This window comes from Ziziphus jujuba, chromosome 5 (assembly GCF_031755915.1).
Source record: "Ziziphus jujuba cultivar Dongzao chromosome 5, ASM3175591v1".
In the NCBI taxonomy this organism is placed as follows: domain Eukaryota; kingdom Viridiplantae; phylum Streptophyta; class Magnoliopsida; order Rosales; family Rhamnaceae; genus Ziziphus; species Ziziphus jujuba.
The window spans coordinates 19,940,083-19,951,184 of record NC_083383.1 but is presented as its reverse complement, the minus strand read 5'-3'; the positions used below and the strand labels follow the sequence as shown (position 1 = coordinate 19,951,184).

Here is an 11,102-nt window from a genome sequence, read left to right as displayed (position 1 = left end):
TGGTGAAATTGAAAGCCCTTGGGTTCTTTCCTTGGTACTCATCGACTGTGTGTGGAAGTAAGGGCTTCTGGCCGTTAACTATTTCAAATGGGCACTTACTTGTGGGAGATCCCTTCTGTGCATTGAAGCAGAATTGAGCTACATCAAGTAGTTGCGCCCAATTCTTCTGGTTGGCACTCACAAAGTGTCGTAGGTACTCCTCCAACATGCCATTGAATCTTTCCGTCTGCCCATCCATTTGTGGGTGATAACTGGAGGAAATGTTGAGCTGGGACCCAAGAAGTTTGAATAGTTCTGTCCAGAAAGATCCCGTGAACTTGGCATCTCTATCGCTTACAATGTGGCGCAGCACACCCCAATATTTCACCACATACTTGAAGAATAAGCGGGCAGTTTCCTCGGCCGTACAGAACTTTGAGGCAGGGATGAATGTTGCATACTTCGAGAATCGATCCACAATAACCAAAATACTTTAAAGATCCCCGATCTTTGGAAGGTTGGTGATGAAATCGATTGACACACTCTCCCATGGGCATGACAGGACGAATAGAGGTTCCAACAGCCCTGGTGGTTTCTGCCTCTCAACTTTGTCCTGTTGGCACACAAGACAGGTTCGGATGTAGTCCATAATATCGTCACGAATCTGTGGCCAATAATAACCCTGTTTGATTAAGGCATACGTCCTTTGCCACCCCGGATGTCCAGCCCACAAAGTGTCGTGGCATTCTCTCATTAACATCTTTCTTAGGTCTCCAGCCTTTGGGACAAATAACCTATTTCCTTTTGTCCACAGTAAGTCGTTTTCCTCCCAAAATTGACGAGTTTTTCCCTCCTTGCACAGTTTGAGGATATTCTAGGCACATTGATCTCCACCTAAATGCTGCTTTATCAGCTCTCGCATTGAATTCGCGATAGTACTCGCAGCCATGTTAGCCACCACCCTTAGTGCCGCAAGCTCCGTCTTGCGACTTAGGGCATCCGCCGCCTGGTTCTTGGTCCCCGCTTTGTGCTCGAATTGAAGGTCAAACTCCGCAATGAATTCCTGCCAACGAGCTTGTTTTGGGGTTAGTTTTGGTTGTGTAAGGAAGTGACTAACGGCTGAGTTATCAGTCTTTACTACAAAGCTTGACCCCAATAAGTAGTGCCTCCAGGTTCTTAAGCAATGAATTACGGCAAACATCTCCTTTTCTTGAGCCGTATAGTTTCTTTCTGCCACTGATAACTTCCTGCTTTCGTAAGCGACAGGATGACCATCTTGGAGTAGGACTCCACCTAAAGCGAAGTCAGATGCATCGGTTTGGACTTCGAATGGTCTGGTGATGTCCGGCAGGGCCAACACTGGGTCTTTCATCATAGCTTCCTTTAGATCCTGGAATGCGCCCTCACATTCCTTGCTCCACTCCCAAGGCACCTCCTTCTTTAGCAATTCCGTTAAGGGAGTTGCTTTCTTCGAGTATCCTTTTACGAAGCGGCGGTAGTAATTTGCCAATCCCAGAAATGATCTAAGTTCTTTCACATTAGCGGGAGTTTTCCACTCTTGGATGGCTTTTACCTTCTCTATGTCCATACGGATCTTCCCCTCCTCGATGATGTGTCCCAAAAACTTGATTTGTCTTATGCCAAAAGCACATTTTTCCTTCTTCACAAATAATTGATTTTCTTGGAGTCTCTGGAGTACCATTCGAATGTGTTCGACATGTTCTTCCAAGGTAGGGCTGAAGGTTACAATGTCGTCAAGATACACCACCACAAATTTGTCAAGGAAGTCTCGAAATACCTGGTTCATGAGGGTGCAAAATGTTGCTGGTGCATTCGTCAATCCAAAAGGCATCACCAGGAATTCGAAGGCTCCGTATCGTGTGACGCAGGTGGTTTTCTCTTTGTCTCCTTCAGCGATTCTCACTTGGTAGTATCCCGATCTCAAATCCAATTTAGTGAAAAATTTGGCTCCGCTTAGCTGGTCGAACAAGTCAGCTATTAAAGGGATCGGGTACTTGTTTCGCACCGTGACCTTGTTCAGGGCTCGATAATCTACGCACAGGCGCAAAGTTCCATCTTTCTTCTTTTGGAATAATACTGGAGCGCCGTAAGGTGCCTTCGAGGGTCTCAAGAACCCTACTTCCAAAAGTTCCCCGAGTTGCTTCCGTAGCTCTGCCAGCTCAGGAGGGGCCATCCGATAAGGTGCCTTTGTTGGAGGTTTTGCTCCTGGTATCAATTCGATGTTGTGGTCAATATCTCATCGAGGAGGTAGGTTCCTTGGTAAGTTGTCCGGCATCACATCATTGAATGATTTTAAGGCATCCAGCACCATAGGAGTGGTAGTTTCATCATCTTCACCCTCCCTCACTACCACTAATGCTATGTAAGAGGGTTCTTTGCGTCTTACTCCCTTCTTAAATTGGAGGGCCGATAGAAGTTTGGGGTTGTTCAGTTGCTTCCTCTATACGGGAACTACTCCTGTTTGTTCCCCCATCATCAATAGGCTGTTAGCGGTGGGAATAGGGATTGCCTTCTTCTTCACTAGAAAGTCCATTCCCAAGATTACATCAAAGTCATCCATTGGTACAACAATCAAATCCACCCGGTCCTCCCAAGTTCCCAACTTGAGAGGCACTTGTTTCGCCAGGCCCACCGTAGGTAAGGCTTTGGAATTTACTGCTTTCATTTGCCCCGCATCCTCTTGTAAGCGTAGGCCCAGCCTTCGAGCTTCAATCTCTGAACAAAAGTTGTGGGTGGCACCTGTGTCCACCATCACACTCTTTGCGGCCTTTCCATTTATCACCGCATCCACGAACATAAGACCTTTCTCATTGATCTTCCTGGCTTGAACGACCTGTCCATTAAGGGCATTCAAGAATCTCAGCGCTCCCACTTGTGTGCCGTCTTCTCCTTCTTCTACTACCTCCTATCGCCCTCCCTCGTGCTCTTGGGAGCGAATAGATGCTTGTAGAGCACTAAGAGCTGTCTTATGGGGGCATTCGCCCACTCTGTGGGGACCATTACATAGGAAACATGTCAGAGGTCGGGGTCTAAATCCGAATGCATTGGGGTTCCGCGGTGGAGGCTCTCTCGTGTTCGGAGGTTTCCTATTGTCGCTTCCCCCAGGTCTTGGGAGATTGGCAGGCCTGAAGGGTCTATCGCTATTGTCATTCGAAGGAGACGGTTGGGGCCTTCTATTGATGGGGCTCTCTGTTGAGTAGTCCATTAGGTGCTCCGCTGCCCCTAGTGCTGAGGCTAGGTCTTGTACTCTCTGTCGTTGAAGTTCTGTCCTAGCCCAAGGTTTCAGCCCTTCCAAGAAGTAGAAGAGCTTATCCTTCTCAGACATGTCGCGTATATCGAGCATGAGGGCCGAGAAAGCTTTCACGTAGTCCCTTACATTACCCGTCTGTCTCAATTCTCTCAAATGTCGTCGGGCAATGTAGTCCACATTCTTGGGAAGGAATTGGTTCTTGAGTTCCTTCTGTAGCTGGTCCCATGTGTCAATGATGCATCTGTTGTTCTTGATGTCTTCGTATTTAGATCGCCACCACAGTTTTGCATCATTGGTTAGGTACATTGTAGCCATGGTCACCTTCGTTTCCTCCGAATCCGATTTTATTGCTCGAAAATATTGTTCCATATCAAACAAAAAGTTTTCGAGCTCCTTCGCATCTCGTGCCCCTCCATACGCTCGGGGCTCGAGCACTTTCATTCGTCCATAATCCCTGCCCATTGGGACAGCATGTCGATTTTCTACCGCTCGCATGGTGATGGCGAGCTTGGTGTTTATTTGCCCCATTTCAATCTTTAGGGCTTCCACGGTGGCTCGAAAGTCTTCCGTCAGTTCGTTGACCGTAGACATCAATCTCTCTATGGCCTCTTCCATTGCTCCATCTCGCTCGCCCGCAGTGGAGCTCGAAGGGCCGGTATTGCCCCACATGGTTTGATTCCTCTCGAGTGCGCTCACTCAACTGGCTATGTCATCGAGTGTCTCCATCTTTTCGAAGGCCTCCTGCCAGTTGTGGCCTCTGATATGTGCATTTACAACGCCAGCAAGCTCCCCGAGCTGCTGGTCGATGTTATCGAACTGCATTTTGTTTGTCAGCTTCGGCATCTTGTGCGAGTGACTCCCAACCTTGCTCTGATACCAACTGTCACGGTCCTACCGCTCTAAGCGTACAACGGGGCCGTGCGGTGCTTACTCGCCCCTCGCGGGTAGTAAGCCAACCGTTAATGTCCCTCGCAAGCAAATAACCCACACGATATAGTAGTGTGCATGCACCAAGCAAGCAATAAAATAAAGCATGTAATCACACAATCGTTAGAAAAGGGGTCAGTAAACAAGGCAACAATACGATGAATTGGAAATGCGTTCGTTTTATTCGGTCTCGATGGAGAGAATAGCAGAGAGGTTTACAAGCACGCTATTAAAAGTTCTCACCTATGCTAGTAGTCTAGCCCAACAACTCGCCGACCAGCCACCCCCCTCCAAAGAGCTTATCGGGCCATTTTCATTCCGACAAGAATACATATCAAAATATGCGAGGAATCATAATGGCACTATTTCGAATAACAAAAGCTAGAAATCCAAGCAAGTGACCATGAGCTTGACTAATGACCCTGGATGAACTTGGCTTGGTATTTACAATCAAAATGCGGAGGAGTGCACGACTCTTACACATGGCTTGACTTATCGGGGCATGCGAACTCCGCACAAATAGCGAGAGGGATGAAAAAAGAAAGTCCCGCCGACTGGTGGTACTCGTTGAAGATGGCTAAACGCATCGTCTTGATAGTTAATATTTTTTTTATTAAATAGAGTAAAACTATTTACCAATTAAATAATTTTTTTTTACCAATTAAATAATTTTTTAACAACTCCATTTATTTTTAAAATTGTTAAATTTATTTTATTCAGTAAAAATTGTTTAAGGAATTGTTAGTTTGTTATTTCTTATTTCTTAAAAAAAAAAATTGTAAATTTATCAAGGTAACCAAAAAGTAATTATTAATAATTGGTCATACACATGGCACTTAGTCCTTTTTTTTGCCTTTTTTCTTTATTACTACTTTTTACAATAATACTGATTTTATATTGACATAATTATTAATCAATAAATTTCCAAAGCAATAAACCCAGTTTGTATTAGAACAAACTGGAAACGTGGTCTCTTTTTGCTAAATGGAAACTGTTCTTTGATCATAGACAGAAGAGAAAAACAAGAATAAAAATAATTCCATTTTTTATTTTTTATTTTTCTCTTTTTCAACAAGCTTTTCATTTAAATTTTAGCTTCAAATCATGTAATTTATTCATTTCAAATCATAACATTTCCTACAAGACATATCTTCCGTACAATAAACTTTGTTACATACATGACCCAGAAACTGAGAGTGAGGAAAGGCAAATAAATATAAATAAAAACAATTAAAAAAAAAAATTTGAAAGGCAACATTCGGCATATAAACAAACAATAACATTGCTTATTAGCTTGGAGAGTGCCAAGACTTGGCCCTGGGATGGCTTCTGTTTGTTCTTTTGTGTTGCTGCTGCAGGAAACATATAGCAATTGAAGTGGAATTTAGAGGTCCACACAGAGGTAGGAAATAACAGAGCCTGCCCTCCGTTTTGTCCTTGGGCTAACCTTCCATTTCTCCACCAGAACCTTCTTTATGTTCGGACAACTTGAAACCACAGTCGCAACTCCAGCTGAAGTTATGCCTAGGCAGTAAACCATGTGGCAGGTTTCAATCATCGTGCAGTTTATCACAAGATGCGCTAGACCAACATCTGTTATTTGCCGGCAATGAGACAACACTATGTCTTTGAGATTTGGACAACCTTCCCCTAGTTCTGCCATTGCCATATCCCCCAAATTCTGCCGGAGGAAAAAAAAATGATTAATAAATAAATAATTACTCTTTGTTGAAAGAGGAAAAAGACTTTCCAACAACATTTTTGAGGAAGATTTTCAACTTTAAGATAAGAGAGTGAGAAACACACACCTGGAGAACACTTACATCGAGGTAAGTGAGTAGAGGGCAACCTCTTGCAATGGCTATCATTCCAGCATCACCAATTTGGTGGCAACCACTGACATTTAAATATTGTAAAGAGGAACACTGACCAATGGCAATAAGGGCTTCGTCGCCCACCCTAGCAATAAAAGAAGTTAACACATCCATATGGGCATACAAAGGTAGATCTGAACTACTGACGATCATATTTTCAACTTTTTTTTTTTTTTTAAAGAAAATTGATTATTATATTTCAGTCCACAAAACATCGAAAACAATATACTCTAAATAGAAAAAAATTTACAAGTATATATACGGCAATAACTATCCTATCAACCATGAGAATTTGTACTTGATAAAAAAAAAGATGCAAAGAAGAATTCACCTATCACAAAATCGGAGGCTAAGATCTGTCAGGGACTTACAATTCTCTCCGATAGCTACGATTCCCTTGTTTCCAATCTATAACCAAAAATGGAAAATATGAAACGTAAATGCTCAATCCAGAAATAGAGAGAGAGAGAGAGAGAGAGAGAAAGAAGAAAAGCAAATGAATCAATTTTAGACATATAAAAGAATGCAGTTTATAAAATATAAGAGTCCTCAGTAAAAATCTAATGGTTTATGTTAAGGCTTCAACATTCCTTATGTTTTGTGCAACTTCAAGTGCCATTTGTTCAATTGTTACTGTCTCAAAACAAAACTGAGGATTTTACAGTGCCTGGAACCTAAAAAACATCTTCCAGCACAATATTTAGACCCTGAAGCACAATATGATGAAGAACCAAGACAATCATAATATAATACTTTTAGGGTGATTAAGTGGAGAGGTAGTCGAGTTTTACAAGACCCATCAACCACAATCATTTTCAACCTACAAGCATCCCAAGGACAAGATTGATCAACAGAACTTAAACCTTTAAACTTCCCACCCTCAAGCATTTTAGATCTGATGATTTGAGTCAGAACATTATTTGCGGAAACAAGAACCAACAATCTAGAGAGAGAGAGAGAGAGAGAGAGAGAGAACCTCATAACATCGACGTATATGAAGTTTCTTCAGGTTCCTACAGCCTATGGCTATACTGCAAATGGCTTCATCCCCAATACTCGAGCAATCTACTAAGTTAAGAGCTTGCAAGAACTTACAACCCCTTCCAACCTCATGAAGTGCATAGTTTCCAATCCTTTGGCAGTACAACAATTGTAACTCAGTGAGACAACTGCATACATTCAAGATCTTTGGTTAACATATGACATTTTTTTTATCTGAAGTTTAACATACACCTGATAGATAGAATGTTAATACATTAGCCACAAGCCAATAATAGTGTGACCATGACTAGGCATGAGAATTGACAAATAGAAAAATGTGATTGAGTTCAGAGATGCAGAACATTTGCAAACTCAGTTGCAGAACAATTTGCAAACTCATGTTCAATCATAAACATGAGTTCCATACCTTCTATATAACAATTTAAGTCAAGCAGAGAGAAAAACATACGGGCAAGATTTCCCAATAGATTCCAATCCAATAGTTCCAATATTGTGGCATCCATTAACTTCAAGATATGTAAGCTCCTTGCAGCCAATTGCAATTGCTTCCAAACTCTTGTCACTCAAAAAATAGCAATCACTTAGAGTAAGATTTTTTAACTTCTTGCATCCATTCCCAATGGCACGTAAACCCCTGAGATATCATACACATGAAAATAAATAGACTTACTACCTGAAAGAGCTGACAAATTAAAGACATGAAAAATATTAGCCCAAAACTTTATCAGTTATCACATATACTAAGAAATGAAAAGTACAGCTAGAATTTAAAGACATCAAACTCATTTATAAGGGTGGAAGAGAGGGGAGGGACACACACACACATACAGAAAAGAAATTACACCCATTGAAATTTTATACAAATTAAAACAATTAAAAGGAACCAAACAAAAAGTCAAATAAAATTTGGTTCAATTGAATTTTATCATTACTGTTAAGCTATCATAAATTCAAGAGGCCAAGCTGTGGAAGTGGCCCAACTATCCATGACAAGTTTCCACAACTAGACAAATTTAGCACAGATTCCATTTTGTGTTACCATGGATTAATAAAAGCTAAAACTGTTAGCTAGTTGGTCCAACTATGCAAATCAACTTGATAAAAACACACACCAATAGTAATAAACCTATAACACTTTCATGTGGCAAAAAGCATGAACTAGTTGAAAAATAAATTCTCAATAGTTGAAAAATAAATTCTCAAAAGCAAGCTCTAATATGCATTCCAAACTGAACCAAGCATACCCAGAAAACGATAAATAATTTCATGAAAAAATGAACTTACTTATCAGTAAATCTTTGGAAGCTATATAAAGCTAGCAATTCCAATGACAAACAACAAGTGCCTACAGCTTTCAGAGCATCATCTGTAACATTTATACATTGTAGCTTCAAAACTTTCAGAGATCGACATCCCTGGGCCACTGAAAGAACCCCTCTATTGTGGATGAACTCAGAATCCAATGAAAGGGTCTCAAGAGATTTGCAGTGCAACCCCACTGCTTCCAATGAGATATCAGTGATCTTTGCACAAGCTGCAATACCAATAGATTTTAACGATTTCCCACAACCAAGGGCTAATTCAACCAAACCCATGTCAGTTAAGCCCTCACAAAACCGCAAATTCAAATCTTCAAGCTGCTTGCAAGACTTCCCAACAGCAGCTATACCCTGATCTCCAACATAGCAACCCTTTAAGAAAAGCAACACAACAACGAAAACTTAGTGGTGCATTACATAAAAGTTCACCCTATATATGTAATTCACTGATTAACCATGAAACAACTTAAAAGCTGTGGTAAACATATTATGCACTTACCAACCTAAGGTGTAAAATGTTCGCCAACATGATAACACACAAGCTAACAACTAGCCTTTACCAAAAAAATTATGAAGAAATGTAGAGATGCGTGGAAAGAATCCTTTTTCTTATTAAAATATAATGATAGAAAACGCCAACCTTACAAAGAGCCTTTACCAAAAATTATGAAAAAGGCTTCAACAGGAAGGATTGCGAATTGAGATATAGGGGAAAGCCCCCGGTTCAAAATAGGTTGTCTGAAAACACTTTGGACACCCAAATGAAGTTCTAATCAAACCCTTTAAAAAGTAAATAATTATTAGACTTAAGCTAAAGAGGGAACCTATGAGAATTATTTAGCTCAAATGTGAACATATACACTTGCTCATGCACACTGCAAAATACAACTCGAAGTAAACAATAAAAGGCAAAGATTATCAGTCTGCATTCAACAGCATCAATCACGAGTCGGCGCAAAACATTATAATTAACTGAAAAAAAAAAAAAAAAAAAAAAAAAGGTTTACCTGTAAATCCAAAGATTTCAAAAATATACACTTTTCGGCAAGTGATATTAAGCCCATACTCGACACGTTAGAGCACCATATCAAGCTCAGCTTCTCAAGTTTAGGAAACCCTTCGCCGAGGGCAGTCAACCCAGCATCAGATAGACTGTACGATTCAAACCCGCCATCTTCAGCCCCATTTTTGTCGTTAACGTGATGCAGCTTCAGAGAAGAAAGCGTCGAATGCCCACTTCCACGCCTTCTTCCCTGCGCCCCCAAATAATAAAAAATAAATAAATAAAATTATTATTGATAAGCTCAATTCAACTCTCCAAATTTTCCTAGACACTCAAATTATGAAACTTGAGAGATCGGAAAGCCCAACAAATACAAGATGAGCAATCCCAATTCCCAGCGTTGTCTAATTATTCCTTCTGTTTTCTAAATCGCCGATTATTTTCTATGAAAAGAATATCAAATCTGTAAATGGGCAGTTTTTGTTGATAATTAATGATCGTTCGTGATTGGAAACAAATCGGATTAAAACAAAAAAATTCGAAAGTTCAAAATTTGGGAAGCATACGGGCTGAGCTGGGAGCGAAATGTTCAAACGTTCATCCATATGGACGCTACGGACATTGAGGAAGCGGCGAGCAAGTAGCTTGACGAAAAGGTCGGGACTTCCGGTGGCGCCGATTCGGAGGGTCGTGCGGCTGAGCCGCTCGAGTGAGAGCCATCGCTTACAGACAAGAGAACAGGAGTCGCGGCTCGGCTTGGAATCGAGTCGGCGAAATATCTCGACGATCAACTCGTCCGGTAAACACGTGTTGATCCGATCGTGGCCTCGCATTATAGTCGTCGGTTCGATCAAATCAACGTCTATCGGTTTCAACGAATTTAAATATTTTTTTTAATTTTTTCTTCAAGAAATATATATATGTATATATATTTTGGATTGGAATGCAAAAATGAAAAAGAAAGAGCAGAATAGGAGGATATGCTTTTCAGGCTCTTCTTTAATGAGGCAGAGGCTCTATCAATTTTCATTTTTCTTTTTTTTTTTTTTCCTTTTTATTTTATTGTTTTTAACCATCGGTGAGTCGGCGGTTAGCTTGAGGAAAATTGGCCTGGTGCTTGTTAATGAATTACCAGTAATGCCCCTGCTTTTCTACTTACCCGTCATGCACTTTCTTTTTTGTCCAAATATTTTAATTATATAATAATAACAAAGTGATTCCTTTTACGATTTTAAAATAATTTTTTACAATTTTATTTTTTATACATTATTATTTAAATATATAAAAAATATAAAATTATTTAATATAATATTATTTATTTATAAAATATTTCTAATTAATATCATTCTAAAATTATATATATATTTCACAAATAAAAATTTTTTTTACAATTTTAAAATAACTATATACAATTTTTTTAAAATAAATTTCATTAAAATATTTTTTTTTCTTCTTTCTTATTTGAATTAAGGTTGATTTTTATTTTTGTATATTTTCAAAATTATAATTTATTATTTTGGAATGTTTAGTCATAAATTTACAAATATTCAATTACGAATTTCTGAAGGTTATCATTTTGTTTAGTTGTATACTTATGAACATACAATTCCACATGAATACATTTTTAGATATTTGATTTTAAACTTTTGTACAGCATTAAAATATTCGTTTGTATACCTTTGAACATATTTAAAATTATAACTTATTTGGAGCGTTTGATCATAAAC

The 11,102-nt window shown here is 39.5% G+C and overlaps 1 protein-coding gene across 1 annotated transcript; it reads right to left on the bottom strand.

Moving 5' to 3' along the window:
- Nucleotides 1-5,254: 5,254 nt before the first annotated feature.
- Nucleotides 5,255-10,413, bottom strand: LOC107421301 (F-box/LRR-repeat protein 4). Its single transcript, XM_016030521.4, has 8 exons — nt 9,942-10,413; nt 9,380-9,625; nt 8,338-8,744; nt 7,502-7,687; nt 7,028-7,220; nt 6,383-6,459; nt 5,986-6,136; nt 5,255-5,858 (listed from the first exon to the last, which is right to left on the bottom strand). The coding sequence occupies exons 1-8, from the start codon at nt 10,206-10,208 to the stop codon at nt 5,562-5,564; spliced, it is 1,824 nt and encodes a 607-aa protein (XP_015886007.2). The 5' UTR covers nt 10,209-10,413; the 3' UTR covers nt 5,255-5,561.
- Between the last annotated feature and the right edge of the window lie 689 nt (nt 10,414-11,102).

What these genes read in the sequence shown, in the direction of transcription:
- LOC107421301 (XM_016030521.4), bottom strand. Translation starts at nt 10,208, where the DNA reads ATGCGAGGCCACGATCGGATCAACACGTGTTTACCGGACGAGTTGATC. An exon ending in TCTATTGGGAAATCTTGCCC is followed by an intron (nt 7,221 to 7,501) that starts GTATGTTTTTCT and finishes GAATGTATGCAG; the next exon opens with TTGTCTCACTGAGTTACAAT. An exon ending in AGCCTCCGATTTTGTGATAG is followed by an intron (nt 6,137 to 6,382) that starts GTGAATTCTTCT and finishes TTTTATTGCTAG; the next exon opens with GGTGGGCGACGAAGCCCTTA.